A 27,775-nucleotide genomic window follows, 5' to 3' on the forward strand; every position below is an offset into this window, starting at 1 on the left:
AATCATAAATCATGAAACATATAAGTAGGCTATTATACAGTAATTAAAAAATCATAATTAAGTTTCATAGATTTACACCGTGTATAATGTTCATATTTGTCAAGTACTCAGATGATTCAGAAAGCACATAGTGTAACAAGCAAATCCAAAGAGCCAATATGCCGTTCAAAGATGCCGCTCGATCCTGTACGCACGGAAAGTGGAATAAAAAAATGTGTCAGTGTAAAGTTATGCGCTTAGCGTTGCTAACAAGATTGCTGCTAGGCGTGGCGCGCTCAGTTAACGTACCGTACGTGCATCCGGCTAATCCGATCGATGTGGCTCAGTGGGAAAGTTTCCAAGGCGAAAGACTCCACTAACTCGCACAGGGGCAATTGATTACCTCCACTGTACATCGAGACCCATATACCATACGCTCCGCCTCGGCATACTCTTCGGACCGGCGATTACTGGGAAGTCGGTGCTGCTCCGGGTGCTGATCAGATTGAATTATGATGAAGGGGAGCCTATATTATAACCGCACTACAGTTTAGCAGGTATTTGTTTGAACTCTTTGATTATTTATAGAAATTTATGTGAACCATTTGTGTATCCATGGCCAAATGCGTGCTAAGGAACTAATAAACGTTAATGCACCTGTTGCGACTAATTAATATGCGAGATCATTTCCCCCGTGCTACACGCCCGTACACACCCCGGTGCGATTCTAAAGGACTCCGTGATGATCAAAACAAATTATTGTTACATATAGGGCCTACGGTACTTTTTACATCACGTTAAAGTATGATTTATGATGATGGTCCCCAAGTCTGCACACCTAACAATTTGATTTAAGATTTAATAAGGTTTTTTTTCACAAAATCTTTCAGATAATTAAATATTTCTTATGATATGGGTATGATGGGTATTGGGTATGTGACAAAAAACTGAAAATCATCAAATATCAATAAATTTGGTTTTTTTTTTCATCAAGAAAATATAAAGTTATTCCAGTTTAAGTCACGCATATTCATCCAAATTTGTGGTCATTGTCTTAATGTAAAGTCATACAAAACCGATTTTTGTGACCATTTTGAACCCAAGTCTTCAACAGGCTCTAACTTCTTTGTTTATGAGCCCCTTGAAGTAATTCAGGTATCAATGGAAAGGTGAAAGAAAGCTCAATTGATGTGTATTCATGTCACTTTGTAATTTTTCTTCTTAATATGTGTAAAATAATGCCTTCTAATTAATGTAATTAATTATGCAAATTACGCATAATAACAAAATTGCCAATTGAAGGTTTTCATGATAGATAATTCATATAATTTAGTTGGTATCAAAACAGCATTATGTAGATAGTTTCCTAAATGAATTTGTTTTAAGTATTGTTTTTGTAATTTCTAATGTATTTCTTTTTTTTCTGATACAAATTACAAGCTCTTTTTCAACTTTATTATTGTAAACATGTATGTATATTCTGATGTATTTGATTGTTTCACCAATTCCTTATGTATTCTATTCTTTTAATAATTTTTTTTATACATGTATAATATGTAGCTTTTGATTTTAGAGACTGATTGCAATTTTTCAGAGGGATGAGCAGCTGAGTGTAAAATATGAATGTAGCATTGTATGCAATTTAGTACAAGTATCATGAAGTATAAAAATTAAGCTTTAATGTATTCTATCAGTTTTCAATGCATTTCTTCAATTTGTATGCATACATTGGATATCAACGGCCCTGTTTGAGCTCTCTTTTTTAAGAAAATAAATAAATTCAGATTCTAGAGTGAAATCACTGCACATAAATAAAAACAGATATCAATATATTTTCTTACAAGAGTGAAAAAACTGAAATAAATAACAGCAACAAAATAAACAACGTAGTTCTTGCATTTTAATAAAAAAGTCAACATTTATGATATTCCCCTTTCAAAAGCAAATCCAGTCTCAAAATAATAAAACATGATTGAAAAGTTTCCAAATATATTTTGTTCCTACAAAAGAAAAAAATAAACACTAGGTATATTTTGCATTTTGATTTAGAAAGTCAACATATTCCACTTCCAAAAGAATCAAGTTTCCAAATGATGAAACATTATTGAACAATCAACCACCTTGACTTGGGAAGAAAAATATTTTTATGGCAAAATGTATGTATAAAAATCAATATCAGAATAATAATCTACGGTATAATGTCAAATTTTCAGAAAAAGGCACAATATTATCAAATAACAAACAACTCAGATACCCCATGTCTACGCTGCGCACCCATTCACTTTGCACAAGATTTGGGGATTTTGATGAAAAAGTCAGCATTTTGAGGCCGTCACATGGAAGGCCAAAAATTTATTATATTTCCACTATTTTGAGTATCTGTACCTAAGTATTGCATGTGTAAAGTTTGTGTTCGTTGCACTTCTTCTTTTACTAGAATCGTGCAGATACGCGTGTGTGCAGAAAAGGGGGAACTTGCCATATATACATGTATGTGAAAGTAGATCTGTATGTAAAAACATTTTAAAAGGCTAGCTAGATGCGATAGCGGTGTGGTGTAGAATAGGAAACTGCTTATAGAAACTCCTTAGATCTGGATCTGGTATAGAGTAGCCGGGAGGCTCCAAGAGAGTAAAAATCATTTACTAACGTATGCTTACTCTCTACGGAGCCAGGAATTTTTTGCCATTCATCTGCACGTACCGCCCAAAAACCTGAAACTTTGGCCCCCGAGATTTCTACTTCAAAAAGATCTAACCCTAACTCATGTAAATGGGATACAAATTGATTTCCGACATTTCTACGCTATCAATTTCATTTTTAAACAAGAATTCATAAAAAATTATCAAAAGACGGAGGAGTATTGCCCGATGTTTACACTGCCATCTTGTTTCCTATTGTTCTTCCCTAAACACATAACTTTCCTTGCGAAATATTTATCTGTCATGGGTTGGGTGGAGGGGGGTTAACACTCTAAGAAAGACTGTTCAGTCTGAAGAAGTACAGATATTGGTACTTTATTTGGTCATCATTCAATATCAAGATGTACAAGCAAAGAACTTGCAAGGTTTAAAGAGCTGCCAGTGTCGAGCCCTGCAAATAATTATAGGAATACAAAGAATCAATTAGCATCAAAGCAATAGAATAACATCCCAAAATAATTACAGATATCATCCCATTAGGATAATTAAAAGACAGTTTAGTTTTCCTTCTAGTGATCAATGAACCATCGTGCAAACTCATTTTTTCCGAGGACTGTCAAAGACTGGAACCATCTCCCCTCCTCAGTTATATCCCAACCATCCTTAGCAACTTTTAAGTCAGCACTCAAAAAAACCATAAAATCGGAACCTTAAGCTGGTGACCGTACGCGACACACCTCCAGTTTAAACACCTTTATGGGGTCTTTTGGAGGATTCCTACCAAGTACCAAGTAACATTGTTTAGAACCTCAATTAGAATCATTAACATCATATTCATTTCAACATCAAAAATCTGTTCCTGCATCCTACAGATTATAATGAATAAGATATTACAGAGAAATTCCAGTAGTTGCAGTAAACACTGATTTCATGAGAAAGTCTGTAAAACAAGGCTTAATTGTCAGTATATCATCGAGGATCTAGATCTGGTACAGTTACATTAACTGAACTTTGTGAATCTTGAAATCTACGTTGAAAAATGTTCACACCGAAGATCCCCAACACAGATAAGCGCACGTGGGACAATGTATAACTATTGCTTAGAGCGTCGGGCCCGACGCCCTACCCGAATCCTGTGCTTATTTGCTGATTTCTCAGCAATTACACAATTTCTTCCAGAATCCTTTGGAACATGCGTTTTATTGATACAAACAGACACTTTGGTGGTCATTTCATTGGATTATGTACGAACTCATTTTGATATCGTTACCAAAACTAGCATTTACCTTTAAGCTTGTGAGAACAATGTTACTAATTCCTGGTGACAGCAAATTCTCCCATATTTGCTTTCCCATTCTAGTCATTAAAAATTGTAAAACATTGTTACATCATCAATCAATATTAGATGGTTTGTGAGTGATAAAAATGTGAGCCAAAGTTTGTACAATTTGAGTTTGTGATAATTAAATAAAGTTAATCAGATTAAATCCAGAACTATCAGCCTTCTCATCTTCTATCAACCTTCTAATAAGTTGATTTAGATATGTAATCAGACATGAAACAATTCATTTATGTTACTATCAAATACTTAATAATTTGTTTAAATACATGAATAAATTATCAAGGATATGTCCAATTTATCTTCTTTAAAATCTTTTCAATTTTGATGGAAATCAAGTCACTTATTTCTTTTGCAATTAATCTCTCTGTAACCATTTAAGGACAAGTCCACCCCAGAAAAATATTGATTTGAATAATTAGAGAAAAATCAAACACGCATTATGCTGAAAATTTTATCGAAATCGGATGTAAAATAAATAATTACATTTTAAAGTTTTGCTTATTTTTCACAAAACAGTGATATGTACAACTCAGTGACATGCAAATGAGACAGTTGATGATATTTGGCAATAAGGACCAACTTGATTGAACCATATAGAATTAAACAATGCTAATTGCACAGTGTTCAGGGAGGAATTAATCTTTGTTTCACACGGCAACAGGGAGAAAATTTGAATATTTCATATTTCATATAATGAAATATAAAAGAAATAGTGAGTGATGCCAGGCATGCTTATTATTCAACATTCTTTGTTCGCTCGTGCAATAACAACATTACCCAATTTGAGAATGAGTAAAAATCTGTGTTTATTTGTGAACCCATGACCATGTTTGCATCACTATTTATTGTCTGTTCTACTATTGATCTCAAGTTGAATAATCAACATTTTGTTTAAAAGATTTGCTTTCTATAGTAATATCTACCCTTTTGTAATAATTGCTTCTATTGGCTGGTTTTAACCAAAACTTTTTTTCATTTTTTTTAAATTATCTATTTGTGTTGAACATGTTGGGCATAATCCCTTCTTTCAATTCATTAACTCCCAACCGATAAAAATTATTGAGAATTTGGTGATTGGTATTCCTGATTGTTTGTCAGAATACAAAAAGGACTGTGGTCCTTTAAGTCAGGAGAAAAGGCAGCTTTCCATTTTGTCGTGTCTCGCAAAGTTCTCTTATACTTAATTATCATACTCTGATTGGTGTTCATAATTTCTATTTTTCCCAGTTTTGTGACATCTCAAATTCTACAAAACTCCTTGGACATAATTGCAGCATTGCTTAGTTGCCAGTACTACTGCTGAATGATTTGTTCCCTTGGTTACTTAGTGTTAGGGCTAGCAAGGTTGAAATAACATTTAATTAAAAAGGTTTTTGTGAATACATGTACATGTATGACACAGCCACATTCCTCACTCAAAATACTCATGGCCATGAATAAATCGATTGCTCCTGACATTAAATTCGGACAACCAGACTACAGAAAATTTCATCTTATTTGCAATGATATAAGATGCCAATCAGTCAATGTATTATTAATATGTCACATTTTGTAACCAGTTTTGCGTTCTTAGTTGTTTTTAGAGAATTAAACAATACATTCAAAAGTTTCTGAATATCTTAGTTACACAAGATGTTTCAATTTCTATTTTAGCATCAAATAATGTGTCAAAGTTACTTGAAAATGAAGTTCAATGAAACACCAAAATAGGCATCAAATGTCAAATTTTCAAGATATCCTCATTATTTTTGGAGCATATAGAGAAATACACTTGTTAATTTAGCTGGTGTCCTCAAGTTGTATCACAAATGGCCTCATCTTTTGTAATGTAGAGTGAAATGCAGCACCATGTTGAGAACTTTAGGATGAGGATGTCTTTGTTAGCCTTTTTTCATGTCACCTTATTGTACAACTTAAATGTCACTCTTTTGTAATAATTAGCTCATGTGTGACATATGTAAGTGTTTCATCTTCATGTAATTCAGGGTTCGCCCAGAAATTTGAAAACAAAATTCCATGACTTTTATGTGGAAGTTTTGTAGTAAGGTGAATTCAGGATCCTAATTTCAATATGCCTGGAAATTTTGACATTTACATCTATTGTATAGTTCACTTTTGAGACAAGATCTGCATGCTATGCTCTGAAAATTTGGAAATAGTTCATGGAAATCTGTCGGTTCAAGAAATTATATGAGTTTGTGTTCAAGACAATTGGATCTTGATGTTGGTGAAACGGAAATGGTACTGTACCCTGGTCAGAAACAGACCACATACCAATGATAATACATGTAGATAAACATGTCATGAGTAAGGTAGTGGGTGGAATGGATTATTATTATTATTTATTCGGCATTTCAGACAAACAAAGACCAAAGAATGATGACATTACAAAGTATGACAGAATTTTAAAAAAGACTCCCCCGCTGCAGTCCTGGAGTTGCCTGAAAGAAAAAAAGAAATATAAAATTCCTGTAACCCGCAAGTCATTCCTTCCAACTCCAGGTAAGGCAGCGAGGGATGTCTCTTACAAACATGTACATATTATGTACAAACATATAATTCAATAGAAAAAATAAATGAATAAATAGCAAGTTCTATGTTCATAGTCAATGATCTGCAAAGTAAACATAAATATCTATCCATATGTCACTGATGTATATGTCAATAAAATAGCAGATGAAAATAAATAGCTGATAATTGAACCGGTATTATCAAAGTTGAGTTTGAGGAAAAAGAATCCAATGCGAGTCAAACGGCAAAAATGAGAAAATGTTTATATTCAAATTCAAATTATATATCATACAAAATGAATGAATAAAATTATGAATCAGCATATGTTATGTTTTAAACATGATATTGTCAGATGTCTGTGCATATTTATTCAAATTGAGATTTAGTTGATTAAGAAAAGAGGGTAGTGAGACAAGGACAGCCACATCCCTGATTGAGTATGGTAAATTATTCCAAATTCTTGGGAATCTATGGGTAGGGGACATGACGAAGGTCGTTATACATGGCGGCATGACAATATTCTTTTGTACATATTGGAAACATTGCGGAAAGGTACATCAAACCAGGATGTAGATATTACATCCGACCTCAAGTCAGAATCCAAAAAACGGAATATCTACCGTCCCATTGCAATGTACGCAGACGAATCTGATCCCTGATATATGTGCATTGTGGAAAAATGAAAAGAAACTAGTGATACTGGAACTTTCTGTCCCTTTTGAAACCAACACAGAAAACACATGAATATAAAGAAAGAAAATACGCCCCACTCATTTCTGACATTGAATCCAACAGCTACTCAGTAAAATACTTTCCAATTGAGGTGGGATCAAGAGGCTACATTACCCTGGATAACACAAAACGACTTAAAATGCTTTTAAATGAATTTGACAAACCAACCCCTTACAAAATTTTCAGAGACAACCTTTCTAAATTGGCAGTGACATCATCTTTCGTAATATACTACTCAAAAAATAACGTCTAATGGGAAAATCAGATTCCTCTGCGTACATAGTGTAAAGTTGTACACATCAATTCAGAGTGTAATCATGCTAATAATGCATGAGTCCACATACGTCATGGTCTTATTTTTTTTCTCAATGTTTGGTTTTTATCTAAAATGATTTTATCTACACGCCTATAATTACTTTAATTTCAAATTAACTTGATGATTAACAGTTTATTATACTTTCACCGAATGTTCCATCTTATTTGGTATAACTATAACATTATGTTAATCTGCCCTGCTTGTGTCAGTAATGTAACCATGTCCTGGGCTCTCTTATTCTGTAAATGTATATGTATTGTTGTCATTCTTACACTGTTCCTTTATTGCTTTTCGCACAATAAAGTGATGCAAAACAACCTGGGTTCTTGATGAGAGATGAACAAACGTGAGGTGGTCAGGGTGCCTACTGTTGACTTTCAGATTTTCTGACAGTGATTCACATCTGATTGTTCCAGACAAACACTTCATGACATAAGCACATAGAGCATAGTCCCTTCGGGAATGTAGAGATGTCCAATGTAGACGAGAGAGACGTTCCTCGTACGGCATCTCACATCTCCGTTGATGAAGCGCAACTCTTGTAGCAGTTCGCTGAATCTGTTCGAGTTTGTGTTCCTGGGCAGCAGTATGCGGATGCCAGGCGGGAATTCCATACTCCAAAATCGGGAGTACCAACGATCGATACAAGCAAAATATTGCTTGGGTCGAGGCCCCACGTGCAATGGTGCGAATAAACCCAAGAAGTCGATTGGCACGAGATACGATTGAATCAACGTGTAGATTGTGCATCACTTTGGTTTTTGTCGCATTTATTTGCTTGGATAAGCACCAATCATAAACTCGGTCTACATCTGATTGTAGAACCGTGCCAGAAAGCAAGTCATGGAAAGCAGCAATTTAGTCGTGGAAAAGTCATGGAAAAGTCATGGAAAAGTCATGGAATTCTGTTTTCAAATTTCTGTGGGAACCCTGGACTTGTGCTTGAATAGTTATGTTTACTTATCATGCCATATCCCTCACATGTTTTTGGGTGCGTTTATTCGACACTTTTTTACCCTAGAATCATGATTAGAATCATGATTCAAATCACGATTCTGCAGAATCACGATTGCGTTTAGTCGAAATTGAATATAATCATGATTAGAATCACAAACATGAAACACGAAAAAAGGGGCGTTTGGAAAGACGTTTCTGTAGAATCACGAACGAAAAAGGTCGTATAAACGATATCGTGATTTGAATCATGATTCTATGACGTCATTGTGTCGTGCTTCTTCCGGGTTCGACTCAAAGGCGCGCGCTGTGTTTCGTGCAGGTTAATTTTCGTGTAGCAGATTGCCAGTGTACTAGTACCGGTATATGCCAATTGTCATGTGCATTTAGGAATTATCATTCTGTGTATTGTACCCCGGGGTTGTACTGTAGCGTCATTTGTATATTTCACTCAGGGACGGTGACCAGATTTCACAAAATGAAATACGGGACAATTGACAAACGAAGATCAACAAAGAAGCCCACACAAAGTGTGGGCTTCTGAGAATCCATAGTATAATAATAAGACTTTTGAAAAAAATATAAAGAATTAGAAGGGAAGGTGAACGAAAGAATGAAGGAGAGAAAGAAAAGAGATGATTGGGAAGGAAAGAAAATAAAGGAAAACAGAAAAAATAACAGAAAGTTAGAATAAAAGGATGAAAGAAATAATAAAAGAGATAAAAAAAGGTTTCCGTCATTCTTTGAAATGAATATAGAAAGAAAGAAAGGAAGGAAGGGAAGATTAATAAATGTCTCGCAAAATAAAGGAGACAATTAAAGGGGGAAAGGTGAGAAAAAGAAGGAGGAAAGAAAGAATGAAGGAAATAAATATGTTTCCTTCATTCTTTGAAAGAAAGAAACAAAAGAAAGAAAATAAAAATAAGGGAAAAGAATAAGAAGGGAAAAATGAAGAAAGGAATAAAGAATGGAAGGGAAGAATGAAGGGGAAGAGAACGAAAAAATAGAAAATAATGGAAGGAGAGAAAGAACGAAAAGAAACAGGAGACGAAGAGAGAAGGAAGCCAAGGTAATTATAAGGAAAGAAAGAATGAAGGAAATAAAAAAGTATATTGGATAAAGAAGGAAAGAAAGAAAAATGAACAGAGAGAGAGAGAAAAGAAAATGTCGAGGAAAGAAAGATAGGAAATAAAGATAGATGGAACAAAAAAGGGCAAGCAGAAAGGATAGGGTATATACATGTATAAAATAAAGAAAAGGGAAAAGTTCAAACTTCAAGTAAACAAAAAATCCAATCATCTAATAAAAATCATAACTTTATTTGGTGTTTTTTTTTAAATGTATTTTTAAAATTTTAAACATAAAATGTTTTAGAAATGAATAAAATTTCAAAGTGAAACATATTGTCAAACTTAAAAATTAGATGAAACATCGCGGCATCGTGCACACCAAGACTCAAAACGAAAGCTGAAACAACTAGATCTATGAAAAGTCAATAACATTTTCCTCCGATTACATCTCCAAATCATTAAACTGAGAATCCATAGTATAATTATAAGAATTTCCCGCCGATTTTGTGATTATTTTGGTGGAAAAACTGTTTATCATGTGAGGTGTTTGCACCATTGAGAATTTGCTTCGATCCTCCATGCCTAGCTAGTAGCCTGCCACACACAGGCAGGAGGCCAGTTCGTTTGCAATGTATTAGCAAGAAATCATCGCAGAACTTGCAAAAGTTTACAGTTATCGATTTAATTGTTGTCCCTGCTTCGTCAGCTGTTGGTTATTTAATGAAAATTCGTCACTTTTAAATGTATTAACTACATTTTGTTCAATATTCTGAAATACGGGACAATCTCGGGAAATACGGGACGTCTGGTCACCCTGATTTCACTGTTTTCATCAATCATGTCTTCAAGTTCCAAAGGCACAAATTGGACTGACGACGAACTCAGGGCTCTGCTTGTGCTTTGGGCTCAGCCTGAAGCACAAGCATCCCTTACCGGGATTCACAGAAATATAAGACGATCTAGTCCCTTTCAGCGGCGCTTGCAATGGAGGGATTTCAACGGAGATGTGGCACCGCCTGTCGAGACAAAATTAACAGAATTCGTGCCCAGTACTACGGCTACCGAACACCATTTTTGATGAACCGACAAGATTGAATACAAGTAAACAAAAACAATACGAGGTACAATACACGGAATTCTGGAAGTAAAAGATTTATTTTTCGGAAGCCGAGTTGCACTTGCACAAACGATCGCGCGTTAACTAGCTCCGGTGGCAGCAAAAATCTAGCAGCCGACGTGAAGTTAGAAACACGCGCGAAAATGTTGACCTATACTTCCTGGGTCAAACTGCGCACTGTGATGCGCACTGGATCGGCCCGAATTCAGGGAGAAACAGCGTTAGAAAGATGGTCGTATAAACGCTGATTCTGTCGGATCGTGATTCATGTTGCTGTTTTGAATCATGATTCAAATCGTGATTCCAATCATGATTCTGGGTTGAGGTCGCATAAACGCAGCCTTAGTATCTTGCAGGTTATTATGATAAAAGAGTGCTAATGCAAATCATTTTTTGATCTACAAATGTCTTCAGGTTCAATTAATGCCATGCTTGACCCACTCCTTTATTCTTGTAACATAAAACATTACCCAATTATAAAAATGAGTAAAGATCTGTGTTATTAACTCTTGATCATGCCAAGCATGATTGCATCATTATTCAACATTCGTCTATTTTACTATCGATTTCCAGTTGAATAATCAACTCTTTGTTAACAAATGCTTGATTATGGTAATGTCTGCCCTTTTGTGATAACTTCCAATGGCTGGCTTCACCAAATATCAATCTTCCTTAAATCATATTATCTATTTGGTGTTTGAACATGTTGGGCATGATCCCTTCTTTCAATTCGTTAACTCCCAACCTTTTGTTCGCTCTTGCCACACCTATAAACTATTGTGAATTTGGTGATTGGTATTCCTGTTTATCAGAATACAAAAAGGTCCTGTGCGTAATTATGTTAACTTATCAAGCCATGCATGTCATATCCGTCACATGTTTTATTATCTTGCAAGATCATAAAAGAGCACCAAAGGTATGCAAATTATTAACTACAAATGTCTTCAGTTTCGATTGCCATGCTTGACCTACTCCTTTATTCTTGTAACATTAATATTACCCAATCATAAAAAAAAAGATATGTGTTTATTTGCTCTTGATCATGCCAAGCATCTTGCATCATTTGTTTATTGTCATTTTTACTTTGGATTTAATGTTGAATAATTGACATTTTGTTTAAACAATTTGCTTGAAAAGGCAATTTCTGCCTTTTGGTGATAACTTTAAATTGCTGGTTTCACCAAAATGGTAATCTTCCTTTTCTGTTATCCATTTAATATTTCATCATGTTAGGCATGGCCCCTTCTTTCAGTTCATTGACTTTTCTTTTGTTTGCTCTTGTCACACCTATAAAATCATTACCGAGTATTTGGTGATTGGTATTCGTGATTGATTCTTAGAATACAAATAGGACTTGTGCTCAAATATGTTCACTTATCATGCCACGCATGCCATATCCCTTACGTGTTTTAGTATCTTGCAGGTTATTATGATAAAAGAGTGCTAAAGATACGCAAATCATTAACTACAAATGTTTTCAGTTTCGATTGCCATGCTTGACCTACTCCTTTATTCTTGTAACATTAACATTACCCAATTATAAAAATGAGTTAAGATCTGTGTTATTAGCTCTTGATCATGCCAGCTTGCTTGCATCATTATTCAACATTCGTCTATTTTACTATCGTTTTCCAGTTGAATAATCGCCTCAACTAATCTGATACTATTTATTACTCTGTGGGAAGCGGGGGTGCTGGGGTGTATTATTTAATTTTCCATACGCATCACCCCCTGGAATTCCCGTAGGTGGGTAAAATTGGAGAAATGTATGGAAAATGACCAACATTTTGTATTGAAACCTTTTTTGTTCCATTTTTTTTTCTTTTGCATTGTCAAATTTTCTTCAGCACCCCCTCCAAAAAATTCAATATAAAAAAATGATTATTAAATCATTTTCTCCATGAGTTAAAAAGTTGACATGCTGGGATCTTATTGGCTTCAATATGAAGAATAATTTCTTCGGCTATAAAACAACAGTTTTCGTTCGTTTTTTTCTATAGTTATACCTATATAGCAGGGAAATGGGAGTTCCACCTCATTGCTAAATATGGTCACTCAAGTCTCAAATGTTATGCCAATCAAGATGTGAGTGATGTATTGTTGTCACGCACCATAGTCATTCACATTATTTCAACAGTTTAACTGATCGTGTACACACTGTACGCGTAGGCCTATTAAAAAATGCATATATCTTCCACTCATTCGTTGTAATATAAGTTCATCTTTCCATATATATTTTTTAATTTAGGGGTAGCCCTTTCAACAATATTTGATCTCCCATGGGGCCCCTTTCTAAATTACTTCATCATTGGTATCCATTTGTCTCTGTCCATCCATTCAATGCATCCATTCTTGGGGTTGTACATCCATATTATGCCGATTCATCAATCTATTCATTCTTTCAGTTATCCATCCATCCTCTGATGGATTGATAATAGGCTAAATCATATATTCGTCATTCTAATTCTCCGACATTGAAAAATAATCAAGTTTCGTGGCATTGCACCTACTTTCATCTCAATACTGTGTTTCCTATCAACTGTCATATTCCTCTTATGTTTTACTATAGGCCTACACGAGCACTGTCATATATCGTAGAATCCACCCTGAAAATAATTGTTTTCTTTTCGCCCTCCCCTTTCTCCATACTCGGCCCTAGACAGAATGGCGGTGGCCATCTGTTTGGAGTTTTAACTTGCATTTTTGTTCTAATTTTTGTTTCCGATTTCTCCTCTGTAATTGGTGAGTGGAGCCAAATAATCTGAAACTAACTGAAATGCAATACAATATAATATCAGGATTTCAGGAAAGATAAACGATTAAAAACATTACCACTACAAAATATTATAATAGGGTATGTGTTCACTTTCCCTTTTTGACAATTCTTCTGATTCTCTTTCACCAATCCACTTCTTTCTTTTCCTCTCTCCTCCCTCCCCCTTCCCTTTTGGAATGGCCGAGGAGGATGATGAGGGTATCGTTTATAAATTGCAAATACTTGTTCAGTAGGCCTTCCTCTGATCGAGGTCCTGTATAGCACGCCAAGCTATAAGGTAGGGCAATGATGGAAAGGGTGCATAAAGAGCTACATTCCTACATGAATAAGAGATAAAATTCGGCCCTGGCCCTTCTCCAGGTTTCCTTGTATCTCTTAAAAAAAACCCAGGCCTTTGTGTTCAGTGAACTTCTGTTAGGTTTGGCGGTTAGGCTACAACACTAAAGTACATATTAAGACTAAAAAAGTAAAAATGTGAAATGCAGACAAAGCAAACAAATGCTAATAGACTTATAGAATAATGATCTGAAAATTCAAAATAGAAAGAAAAGAAGAGGAGAAAGGAGAAATAATAGAAAGTGTTAAGCTTAATTTTTCCATCTAATCTAATAATATTTGATAAGATACCACCAGCAGGCATACTGATTTAAGTATTTCTTCATTTAATCTATATAGGGAGATACAACGACTTCATGAGCAACTTGGATGTTAGATGTTCAATGTGCATTTTGATCAGTTGTTCCGAGACCAATTCAGACTCACCCAATTCGTGGATTCGATGAAGAAAAGTCAACGACTTTGATTGTGCGGAGTAGTGATACATTCCAGAAAATTACGATGAATGGACTTCGACTTTCCATCCTCACATTCCTCCTCTTCGTCTACCTCCTCCTCGGTGCTGTCGTGTTCCATTTCCTGGAACAAGAACATGAAGACAATGTACGGATTGATCTGATGGCCATCCGTAGTCAGTTCCTTGACACCTATCCCTGCCTTACTGAGGATATCCTGATGAACTTCACCAGTATTTTGCTCCAGGCTAGGAATAGCGGTGTCACCATGGATGGCAACAGGACCAGTCCGTCCAACTGGGATTTCAGTAGTGCTTTCTTCTTCTCGGGGACGGTCGTCACCACTATCGGTAAGCTGAAGAAAAATGTTTTGTCTTCAAATATGCGATAGGTGATTTTAAGTTCTGCTTTTAGTGTTGATGAAGGGACACTTTTTACATCAGTATTGCACAAAAGCAACAAGAAGAGGGGTCTTTGAACAAGTCCCACTGGGTGTTGAACATTGATTGTGTGATTTGGATTATTTTTGTAATCTCAGATTAGTTTTGGAGCTAGGAATAGCAATTGAAATGGTGATTCCAACACCAGCAACATAATGGAACTTGAAATTCCCATCCTTTCCTTTCACATGATATCATTAGTTTTTTTAAAGAGCAAGTCTACCGAAGCAAAAAGTTAATTTGATAAACAGGCATAACACTGAAAATTTAATCAATATCGGATTTAAAATTATGAAAAGTTATGACATTTTAAAGTTTTGTTTAATTTCTCAAAACAGTTAAAATATATAAATTGATGGGGAAGTTGTATATGTGTCATCACAGATCTTTGTGGTATTGGGAGTAATATTCAAATGCTCATAATTTTGTTTTTATTCATTCAATCCTGAAAGTTTCTTGGATTTTTTTAATTTTAAATATATGCATTAAGGGTTTCATTCTCCATTAAGACTGTAGCTACAGTAGCTTTGTAAAAATGAGATACACAAAAGAAATGAACAGATTCAAATATATTTGATTACATATGTCATGCCATATAATGATACCGGTATACTAAATGAATTTCCTCACAGGGAAATTCAATTGAAAATTTTATTTGTGAAAGTTACAGATACCCCCCAAAATACCAAACAATGAAAAAAACTAATTCTTTCATGTCTGTATATTAAAATGTGTACGTTTTCAATCCTAGACATGATATGGCACTGACTAACATTTTTTTTTTTCATTTTCGTACTGAAGCACAATCTTTCTAACTTCCTTTCATGCATGTGTGATGGCCATTAATGTTGAGAGCCATGCCGGGCTGGAACTCGGAGCGGGGGGGGGGGGGAATTTCCCCCATGCCAAGATCGGAAGCTGCTATGTCACAGAAAAATAATAAACAGCAAGATAATGTGACAATTTACTTCCATATGTGAATTGAGCGCATATTTATTCCCAAATAATCCAACTTAATTGATCCTTTAAAAGAATTTCAGCCACATTGAGCATTGGAAAGGACCTTATTTTGGCTTCGATCTTGAAGTCTTCATTCAAATTCTTTATAGTCAAATTTTGCCAAAGGAACGTAGGGGGCAGCAACACTGTTTGTCTACTTCGTATTTGCCACATGAATTTCAGCACAAATGAAAAAGAAGACAGCGGATTGAGACCCTAAATCTTAGAATTTTGACAATGAAATCGAGATCGATGCCGAAAAAAAGCGGTTTTTGATTCTTGATGTGGTTGAATACCAACTAAGATCGATACTTGAGAAGTAACTTCTGAAGATTTCCAAGGTGAAGAACAATAGTGTAGTAGGTTTCATGGAACACCATGTATCTTTCTTGGGCAAGTGTTGGTCCTGAAAAGGACCACCCAAACTCAACATTTTGAAAAGTGTGTTCTTGTCATCTTCATGAGTACTCTGTACTCATGTCAAGGTGCTGTATGCACAGTACCTTGTAGTGTACATGTCTCTGATTGGCTGGATAATCAAGTCACATGACATCCACATATGCGGACGTAAAGTGACAGCACACAAATTGGGCGCACAAAATGGTGGAAACAGGAATTGCCCACAATTATTCCCGCAGGGAATTCAGTAAACTCCAGGGAGGTCCTGCGAGTTGCGCTCAATATCAATTTCACTCAAAATCCTCTGAATCTTGTGAGAGGCTACTCAAAATTATAGACTTTTCGAAACATTGAGTTTGGTTGGTACTGTTCAGGACCAACATTTGCTATGCCCAAGAAATATACATGGTGTCCTGTGCAACAGTAGTACTACACAACATTTCGGAATTTATTTGGACAAAAAATTTAGGTAAAATTAGTTTGCTGACATTGCAGGCTGCGAAATTGCACTTTGGGGCCTTGATCTAGGGCCAGCTAGTGTGCACCAAGTAAGGCCAGGTTTCTAGGTCTGGGTTCAAGCCGGGATCCTTCCATGCCCCAACTTTAATGGCCATTTGTGGAAATTAATATTTTAGAATCTTGTTTTTATGGGAAACTAATTTGCATGAGCTTATATGAGAAATTAGTTTCAACTTCCACCTCCATGTTTTCTCATTACTAATACGTAAATGTACGGTACATGTATTACTATTACTGTTTGTTCGGAGTAGAATGCAAGCTTAAATCTGGGCAGGATGTGGTGTTCATGCATAGTATACAAGTGATGAATTTTATGAGAATACTTCATGAGGTGAAAGATGAAATGATCCATTCAACGAGGTGTAGCCGAGTTGAATGTATCATATCATTATTCATATCAGTATTCTGTCCTTTGCACGAATTGAAATAACATTCATTAAAAGTAAATTCTTTTCATTTGACATGTATGAATTTTGATGCAAAATATTGCTCATGCAGTGCGAGCACGGTCTTTGATTATCACGTACATGTATACAACGTGCGCGCTGCATGCAAACACGAGTGGTTTTACTTGAGGTGCCTGCCTGCAGCGCAGTCTCTGTGCGAGCGTGCAATGGACAAAATTGTATGGATCCAAAATTGCTTGATGAATGGATCCTAATTTGCACGGTTGATGACGTCATTGTAAAATGGGCTGAATGATCGACATCAAGCAACTAATCAAATGATGAGGATCTATCTAGGTGTCATATAATGCAAGCTATGTCTTTATGGGGTGATTCCATGCTAGAAAAATCAGCCATTTTCCCAACACTTTTCAACCACCTTAATTCTGTCCAAACAGACAAGGAACTTCAATTAGTTTTGTGGTACAAACTACTGGGTAGTCATGTGAAAAAAATTCAAAAAATGACAACCAATAAATGTTGTCCATGGGTGAATTAGATATGAAAATCTTGCCTGCTGTTTAGGACATTTTAGAGTCCTGTATGTTACGATATTGAAATTGATTATATACATTAACAATCAAATAAAACAAATAAATATTGATCTTACATCTCTTGAAATAAGTTCTGGCAATAATTCCGAATGATAGTATTCAAAGAAAAGTCCAAGTTGGCTGGCGAAAATAACGATGGCGATGATGAAACTGATGTTGAAGCACGATGAATAACAAGAGTCACTGTAATGAGTTGAAATGTCAGTGAAGACGATGTTGATGATGATTAACAGTCAATTTCAGCAATCCATGGGTTGAAAAGTGTTCATTAAAGGAAACCAAAACCTAAGAAGAGAAGCAATCTTATTGGAAAGAGTAAAATGAGAGGAACAATTAAAAAAAAGTTTCATTAAAATCGGTTATGAAATAAGCAAGTTATGGACGATTAAAAAGTCTTGTTGTACTTACTATGTAGATCCTCAAATTGGCAAACGTGCTTCAAAATGGCTGATTTTGTGGACAACTCTCCATTTGTTTTGTACACATATTTTCAGATTTTCCCCTTTATTTTACATATTTCACATTATCTCCTCTTGACCTTGACATATATGGTGTGGATTATATTTTCCCATGACATATGTTGTGCTCAGAAGGAGGCAAGATGCAATTTGAAAAATAATGAGGAAAATCTGAAAATTTGTGTACAAAAAAAATGGAGAGTTGTCCACAAAATCAGCCATTTTGAAGCAAGTTTGTCAATTTGAGGATGCCCATAGAAAGTACAACAAGAGTTTTCAAACTACCATAACTTGCTTATTTCATAACCCATTTTGATGAAACTTTTTTTTAATTGTTCCTCTCATTTTACTCTTTCCAATAAGATTACTTCTCTTCTTGGGTTCTGGCTTCCTTTAAGACAGGTTGGTGATCTCGATGAGAACTGAGAATTCCCCTCTCAAAATAACTGCAAACAGCTCATTGATGGCGGGTAAATAATTCCACAGAAGATAAGTATTCTAGGTGGAAATTAACTCGGCTCTACATAAAGTCTGGCGTGAAACTCTGAGTTCTGATCTGATGTAGTGATCTGGTATCATATGATGATCTTGAAGAAACTGTCACCTTATATATACACATTTGATCTGATCTAGATACTTCTAGTATTCACTTTAAAAAGAACATTCTCCTTCTCTCTGGAGTAATCACATTCTGGAAGACTCTTGAATGACCTCAGTGAATCAACATGTCAACAAAATAGCTAAGCCTATCGTTTATTTCCACTACCAATACAAGCCTATTGTAAAGCAATCCTTATTGTTTAGCAGTCTGTATTGTCTCTCTTGGGACATACCAAAGATAACAAAGATTATTTAAAAATTACTCATGTGTAACAAAGCTGTACTATAGAGCCTCCTGGAACATTCTTGATCATTCTATTCTATAAATATCTTTAAAGAGGAAATAACTAAATAAACTTAATATAATTGCTTTTACAATTCTTCTTATATATAACATGTATGACTCACAACATTTTCACTTTAATTCCCAAATAATCAAACATTCTTTGTTGGTAATCAGCCCCGGGGGGGCCACTTCCATTCACGAGTGGATACCATGCGCGACCATGGGGTCTCGAAAAGCACCCTAAACACGTAATTTCCATATTCTGAAAATGCACCCCTTAACAAGTATTGGCGTGTGAAACCCTTCCCTTAACAAGTATTGGAAACAAAACGATAATACCCTTGGCAAATATTCCCTGAAATGAACCCCTAAACAAGTACAGGAATGTTTTATTGTTACGGATCCTTTGGTTGTCGGCTTTACCTCATTTGGTTTAGTACGACCCCACCTTCTACACCTCGCGCAAATAGGACTCTAAACACGTAGTGTTGTGGCAAAAAGGACATCCTTTATAAAACATTTTAATTTTGTTTTATCATCCCCGCAAATTCGACCCTAAACACGTAATTTTCCTAGCGAAATAGATACCCTTTTTTCATTATTTTTGTGTTTTTTGACACCCTTTTCACGTTACGTACGTAACGTGCCCTATCGTGAAAAGGACATCCTTTTTACGTGTTTTTTTGGTCATGCATGGTATCCACTCGTCAACGTAAGTGGCCCCCCTGGGTAATCAGCTTTTCACATGACTACCCCAGAGCTGCCAAGTAGTACTGATTTTCTGTATTTAGTACTGAAAATAGAGAATACTGATGGTTTCATGCGAAATACTGATTTCTTAATTTCAGTTTATGTGTTGTCCTATAATTCCTGTGAAAATGCTAATTTCCTCACCAAAATACTAATTTTCAGCCTTAAATACTGAAATGTTCTTGTTCAGGTTGGCAGCTCTGCTACCCACTATAATTATTGACCAAAAATACATTTTTATTACTCAAGCAATCAACTATAGAAAGAGACTATAAAATTGTGAAAATGTCCAGTACAACACATACGGAATCGCCCTTTGGCCTAGTGCTCTTTATCATGTTTAATATGTCGTAAAGTGAAGTTAAAAATTTCTTCAAAATACATGTATCTATTGCTAAGAAAGAGACTGTAGCAGGATGAATGAAGTGAATAGTATGAAAATAAAATATGCAAATAATGTTTTTCAGAAGTAAATTTACTTTATTCATAATAACTAAAATTTTCACTTTTTTATACTAACTTGTAGTTTATGTGGGAAAGAATGTGCATTCCAAATTTCTACGCAAATGCGTGAACGGCGGCCAAGATCAGAAGTTGTTCTCTATGGGCTTGCCTATACATGTAGGAATACTGTACAAAAAATGGGGCAATATTGGCCATATTTCTGCTAGTGCCCTTTCGCAGTAGAAGCCGATTTGATTGCTAATTTCAGTATTTGCGAAATTTATAACAATAAAACAAAAAAATTATGATTTCTCCGCGCGCTCCCCTCTTTTCATTGGTGAGTCAATCGCCCTCCCCCCCTGCCCCCCAGAATCAATGCCTCTGTTTGGACTGGTACATGGATTGAGTATGAACTAAAAAATGCTCCGCTGTCTTACTGGTACTTTACTTCATATATTTTCACTGAATTTTATGCTGGGAAGGGGGTGCAGGTCTGTAGGATGCAAAAACTTGTTCAAAAACAAAAACTTGAAAGTGAGGGAATGAAGGAACCAGCTTATCATTGGGGCATTTGCATTTAATTGAGAGATCAGTGCATACTTTTGGTGAATTTTGTGTAAATTTTTAATAAAAAAAAAAGTTTTCAAAATTGTTCCTCTGTCACCCCCCCCCCCCCACCCCTGTGAATGGTCATGGTTTACTTCAATGACATGTGATTCTTTCTAGCAACATCCAGGCAGTTCAGCAAGTAGGAAAAAAAAACCAAGCTAGACAAAGGACAAACAAATATCTTTCCACCATCAATCATTACAGAGAGAACTGGTATTAAGTTTACATACACATAGTTTCAGTTATGCTCTGGAAAGAGTGCTTGAGAAATTACCACAAGTTGTGTTAATGACAGCACATAATAAGAAATGTGTTCTTGGCTCCTGAAGATAATGGTCAGAATATATCACAGTAGTCCTGTATGATGGACAATGATGACTAAAATGAGCTTGCATGATGCCTCTTTGTCAGAAATAATTGGTAACATTTAAAAGAGCCCAACTTATCATATCATACTCGCATACTTAACCTCATTATTTCAATATAATTAAGTTAATCCAATTATGCATCTTTCCTGGGAGCAGGGAGCACTGATCAACTGATGTGGAAAGGAAACCGTAATTGATTTGGTGCAATCTTCTATCATGATCATACATTTGCTTCATGAAATGAACGTGATTGGAAAGATATGCTTCTCTTATTTCATTTGAGATCCATCTCAACGTTAATAATGCACACATGACTGAGTAAAAACATTGGAAAGTGGTGCTACCAAATTTTCATTTGCACAAGCAAATTATAATTTTGAGTGAGTTTCTGTGGCTTTTAAACAAATTTCATAACTTGAATATCCATCTTTTCTTCTCCATATGAGACAGTATGCGTAAAATATGAATGACGTGGTCACATGTTCGATAAAGTTGTCTGAAAATATATTTTTACCAATTTGACAAATCAATGAAAAACAAGCATTTCAGGTTTTCAACAAAACAGTGCAGAGACAATCATGACAGTAGGTTAACCATGCTAACGGTGAATGTTAGGTAATCCTGCCATATTATGATGCCACACTAGATGCATTTGACACCTATCTCTGTTTATATTTTGTTCCTGAATAGCTAATTTGACCCCTTTTTATCCAATGGATAAGGATTTTTTTAGACAGAAACTTTTCAAAGTAAAAAGACACTAAGAACCCACGGAGAATGAGCCTTCTAAGATTCTAACTGCTTAGTGTGTTTTGCCTTTCATTCTTGACCTGATGCGTGTGAAAAGGCCCGTTTTTTTGTACATGTCTTACGAGATTGATCAGATAAGCTTTTTTGCAGTCTTACCAGTCTCAGCTCATCTGTCATCTGAAAATGTGTTCATATAATTTGTGAGTTTTATTGGAAGTTTGGTGTAGCAGGATTTCTCTTCTTGTCATTAGTGTACCTACATATGTGGATATATTTAGGGCATTACTTGTATAGTCCTTGTTGCTAGTAATCACTCCACTGTGTTAGCTTTTATTTTGACTGAATGGATTTTTTTGTGCCTGTCAATAACCGTTTTATGTGGTATATGTACTTCATGCTTTTTGGTTTCCTTTGTACGAAGAGTTTGTGATATTAAGTATTGTAAATATAGTCTGTCTCTATGAGGTGATAGCATTGTAATTGCAGTGCATGTATTACTGTATGTTCAATACTGAATATATATCCATATATATATATCCCCTTCTCTCCTGATGTTGTGGTTTCAGTCGATGGTATGGTTTTCCAGTCTTTATTGATCTGTGGATTGCTTATAACAAAATATTGATTTTATTGATGCATGGATTAAGTTTTATGCCTATCATACCTTCTATCACTAATGAAGACCCAGGCCAGAGCTAAAAGTGAAATTGACAAATAAAAAAACTTTAGCTTCGCACGTAGATGTTAACCACCTCAACTCAGCGGAGCGTGCCATTGAAAGGCCTTCTCGCCTAGCAATTGTTAGCGATGCTTGTTAGCATCATTTTGCTCACTCTCCAAAATGTCTGCGATATTAACATCCTGAAAACCAATGAATCGTTGAAGTTTAGTAAGGCTATGAATGTTTATCATTTACATTGACTATCAGTGTACCAGCATATATACCAAATTTATATTAAAGCAAGTGTGGTTAAGACTTCAAATTATCAGTCATTTTGATGAGTGATACAAAATCCCCCAAATATAGCAGAAATTTGATATAACATTGCAAAATCCTTATTTGCTTGAATTTTCCCTAACTTGATAATGTTGGTGGATTATTGATTCTACTACATGTATTTCCAGTTTATTCAGGAAATGGCAGGCATTTGTAATCTGGTAAATTTTTGTCATATTTCTAAAATAAAATTGCTAGATTTGAACTTACCTTTCCCATTTTGTAATTGATAGAAAAATCAAATTCATTCTTAGCAGACAAGCGGTAGAATGATAAATTCAGTGTGTGCTGACGGGCTGATCCCGGAGTGTGTCGCACAGGATTATCTAGTCCCATACTGGTGTCGGGTGGTAATATTCCACGTACCTTTTCCCCTTGCGATGACCATTGTTCAGTTTTAGTGCTTAGTTTTGATCCTTGAACTGGGAAAGTAATAGTTTACCAACATAAAAAATGCTGGGAATATACTTGGCACATACATAATTTGATTTCTAGAATTATATTTCTATCCTCCTGAATTACCAAAAGTAGCAGACGCTAACTATATGTATAGCCAATAACACTTGGTTTATTTACTTCTCGTCGACCACAAAATGGATTTCAAAAATCTTCTTTTTTTGGATAGGCTAGGTGGTGTTATCATGATTCATGAAAGATAATTCTTAGTAATAAGAATAATAATTCAATATTCTGGCCCATTATTATTATTTTTTTTGGGGGGATGGATGTCTTGTTGAGCATCCTGACCTGAACGATGCTTGATCATGAGATATGATCGACCAAACTGTATAAGGGAATGGAAACTAGATGACGCTAATGAAAAACGGTAACAGGAATCTGTCTGATATTTCTTCATTTGAGAGTCCTTTAACACAGTCTGCACACTAATGCTCTAATTTGTTGGCACCCTGAAGTATGGTGGACAGTTTCTTTTACTTTAGTGCTGTGAAATCATATGTTTAACATGATGCACGGTTATATATGTGGTGTTGGAAAACATTGATGTTCTCAGCATTATTTTATTTGTGAAGATAATACACCTCCGTAACATAACCATGGTCTTAACACAAACATGTTTTGCAGGGGAGGGGGCAGGACACATGAACATTTTCAAAAAACAAAATTTGGAGTGAAGCGACCCAGCTTGTGTCTGTGATTGGGGCGTTTTTGTATTTTGTAAAATGAAATTGAAGGAATCTGTGCATACTTTGGCTTTTTTGGGGTGAAATTTGTTGAAATTTTCATGAAAGAAAATTTTGAAAATTTATGGGAAAGGGGGGCAGGGTAACTGCCCCCTGCTTCCCGCTGCATATGGCCATGAACATAACACCCCACCCCTTCTGTGGTACACTTGTGTACTAATTTCTCAATGGTTGTATATGCTCTTCGGGATTTATTTAATATTAACCTTAGAAATGTTTTGATTCTGATCGATATAAAAATGTAAGCAACATTATTTTCATAATGAAGGGAAGAAAAAGGAATAAGACTGCAAACTGATATCGCCTTTCCTCTTTTGTCTTTTGTTGGCTATGGTTTTTCTGTAGGTTATGGTGCGATTGCTCCAAAGACATATGGTGGCCAACTATTCTGTATGGTATATGCAGCCTTGGGGATACCATATACTGCTTGGATATTGGCCAGTGTTGGTTCGTTCTACGAAAAGACTATGAAAAGTCATATCGGGAAAGCTGACCAAGCTCTCAAGATGATGGTCAAGAAAAGTAAAATTCGTAAAGTCTTCTTGGGTATTGTTGTTGCTGCCGTCAGCTATACGATATTCCTCATCATCCCAGCAGTGATTTTCATGTTTCTTGAACATTGGTCCTTTCACATTGCCCATTATTACACATTCATTACGCTCACAACTGTAGGATTCGGGGACTACATTGCAACTGTAGACGGCCCTATGTTGGAACATTGGTTGTATGATCTAATGGTTACATTGTGGAATATTCTTGGGCTTGCATATCTTGCCATCCTTATAAGTGTCATACGCAAAGGGGAAATGAAAACAGAGGGCAGCTTGCGGAAGTTTCATGCAAAAGTGTTGAATAGACGTCAAACTTGGAAAGCTGAAAGGAAACACGAATCAGAAGCAGTGTCGTCTATAGAGGGTGTGAAATTTAGAAGTTTAGCTCCAAAGATAACTCCACGAGATGAAAAGGATTATGACGTTCTTTATACAAAAACAGGTCCTGAGCTAGGGGATGTTATTCTGCCATGTTTTGTTGATCTAGAGTCAATGAATACTGTTGAAAAGACAGATGATGTAGGTGGTGATCATGGCAAAGGTGACATCTCTAAGTGTTCTACTGAAGTAGTTACAATAGATGGACAGATCGTAGAGGATAGAGATACCAATGATATGTGTATCATACTACAGTGTGAGAATGTTGAAGACCTCGATACTGTGGAAAAGGTCATTCATGCAGCACTAGAAGAACGAGTTCTAGCTAAAATGGGTCTACCTCATCAGAGCGTTTCATTGAAAACTCATTACAGACAGCCAAAGATATGTACACAGGGTACACAAACAGAATGAAATTTCAGGGAGCTTGTAAAGCCTGTCTATAGCTTTGGTATCTAAGGGTTAATAATGCAAATTATACTCAATTAAGGCCAAGTAACAAAGTAGTTTATCGTCCGTGTTTTTCGAGTGCAGTGATGAGGAAAGTCCTTACTATTTGCTATCTTAAAAAAAAAGGAGTCATTTTCTCGGCCCGTTTTTTAACATCAGTGATGAAGGAGGTCCTTACTATTTACTATTTTTAAATATATTTTTAATCAAGTGATTGTCAGGCCATGTCAGGCTTGATTTAGGTGATCGATGCATGCTCAATATCAGTTATATCAGTTCGTAGAAACATATAAATTCAATTAATTGGAAATCTATGAAAATGCATTAATATGCAATAAAAAAATTATTTATGTATTCATTATAATGGTACCTACTGATATATGGATCTACAGGTACTGTATTATTCTTAAACAAAATGTTCATGTTAAAAGAATGTTTTTAACATTTTTTTTTTCGCTAGTAAACAGTGCACATGGTACGCGTGATTTTACGAATTTGCTCAAACCCTGTTTTGGGTAAAAATCAGCAGATTCTGAAATGCATACATGTGTTTCATTTCAAATATTGAAGAATGAATACGAATTGCAGACAAATTTTGTATACAAAAGAATAGAATGTATGCTTTAATGTCGTATAAATAATTGTTTCTTTCAAAGCACGAAGTTATGAGTGTCTGAAAAACATCCAAACATTTGAACGCGATTATCTCGAAATCATTTGAGCCAGTTCATAAAATCACTGACAACATATCTTCCACATCATTTAAGGAATACACAATAGGTGGTTTCAAACCGCCTCGATCACAAGAATCCCCGTTAAATTACGGAACCTGTTTCGGCTAAAAAATACCCATTAATTATTCCTGCATTCACACCGCCCCGCGACGTACCCTTCGGGATAAGTTCCTGAAGTTACGAGCATGCGCATAGTATGGTCTGATAAGCAGGCAAGGCGCGAGATTCAAAATCACTAGCCCAGCAGCCACCCACAGCTCCCGCGCCCAACGACACGCTGGGCTAAAAGTTCCCGTAATTTGCTTTTACATCGCCAAAATACCTGGGACCTTGGAAAAATCCCCGCAAAAGTTCTCATAATTTCGCCAAGAACTTACTATTTAGCGGGTATTTACTTTCGGGGATATTACGCGTAGTTTGCTTTCACATTACCAAAATACCTGGAACTGGCGAACTTCGAGGCGGTCTGAAACCACCTACATTCACATAATCTAGAATGTTTCAGACCCGATTCACAGGCTGGTGCACACAATTAACTGGATTGTAGCTCATCAGGATGATGGAAGCTTGATCAGGTGTTAAGTTAATTACAACCATATTTCTGATCAGTATAGTATGTGCTGCTATGAGTCATCTGGAACCGTCTTCATCCCTAACATACAGAAACTTCAAGGACATGGACCACAAGAAATAAATTGCCTCTGATGAGCTTGTGGATAAGTTAAAGGGGAAGTTCACCCTGACAAAAAGTTTATTGTCAAAATAGTCGTAAAAAAAATTGCTGAAGCTTTGAGAAAAATCCATCAAAGAATAAAAAAGTTATTAGAATTTTGTATGCGAGCAGCTTTCATTGTATGGCAAAGAAAAAAATCAATGGAATGTCATTTTCTCAGAAAAATCAAAGTGGTTTTTACTGAACCTTCAGTATGATCAATAGGCAAATCATTCCACACCTGTATGTATAAAGAAAACAAAAATAAGTAATCATGAAGCATTAAAAATTGAAATTTATAAACTATATTACAATAGCTGTTCATTTACATTCACAAATTGCCCCAAAACTTAAAATTCTAATAATTTTTCAAAATCTTGAATTGATTTACCTCAAACCTTCACCAATATTTTTGTCTCGCCTGCATACAGCGTCGTCAACATCAAATCATAACCAAAAGTTAAGTTTTTAAAATGTCATTACTTAGAAAGTATATGGGCAATTGGGGTTCCCGTGCACCATCGTGATATGTTTTTAACCACATTGCCTTAAGTGTCTAGTTAATGAATCATGATGTTCCCTTTGCCATATCATCATGTCCCATGGTGTTCAAAATTGGCCATTTTGGCGGCCATCTTGGATTTTTTATGAAAATCATTTATTTTCATATTTTTTCTACAGACAATGGGAAAATCTTATATGAATATGCATTTCACTATGGTTTAAATAGTAAAAATAGTTTTCTTGACAATTCAGTCACAATTTTTTGAAAAAAATGAGAACTGAAGCCAAAATTTTCATGTTTTTGGTCAAAAATTTGCATTGGCATTGATATCTTTCTGTTCAGCATAAATATCAACAACTAATGCAAAATATCAGCAGCATTAGACACGAAAGAG

At 35.5% G+C, this 27,775-nt stretch overlaps 1 protein-coding gene across 1 annotated transcript; it reads left to right on the plus strand.

Moving 5' to 3' along the window:
• The first annotated feature begins 233 nt into the window (after positions 1 to 233).
• Positions 234 to 26,271, plus strand: LOC121418387 (potassium channel subfamily K member 16-like). Its single transcript, XM_041612226.1, has 3 exons — positions 234 to 536; positions 14,115 to 14,580; positions 24,397 to 26,271. The coding sequence occupies exons 2-3, from the start codon at positions 14,277 to 14,279 to the stop codon at positions 25,392 to 25,394; spliced, it is 1,302 nt and encodes a 433-aa protein (XP_041468160.1). The 5' UTR covers positions 234 to 536; positions 14,115 to 14,276; the 3' UTR covers positions 25,395 to 26,271.
• Positions 26,272 to 27,775: the final 1,504 nt, after the last annotated feature.

This window comes from Lytechinus variegatus, chromosome 7, assembly GCF_018143015.1.
Source record: "Lytechinus variegatus isolate NC3 chromosome 7, Lvar_3.0, whole genome shotgun sequence".
NCBI classification, from domain to species: domain Eukaryota; kingdom Metazoa; phylum Echinodermata; class Echinoidea; order Temnopleuroida; family Toxopneustidae; genus Lytechinus; species Lytechinus variegatus.

Excerpts from the sequence above, each read along its gene's own strand:
- LOC121418387 (XM_041612226.1), top strand. The coding sequence starts at position 14,277 with ATGAATGGACTTCGACTTTCCATCCTCACATTCCTCCTCTTCGTCTAC. Across the intron at positions 14,581-24,396 it reads GACGGTCGTCACCACTATCG|GTTATGGTGCGATTGCTCCA; the intron begins GTAAGCTGAAGA and ends GTTTTTCTGTAG.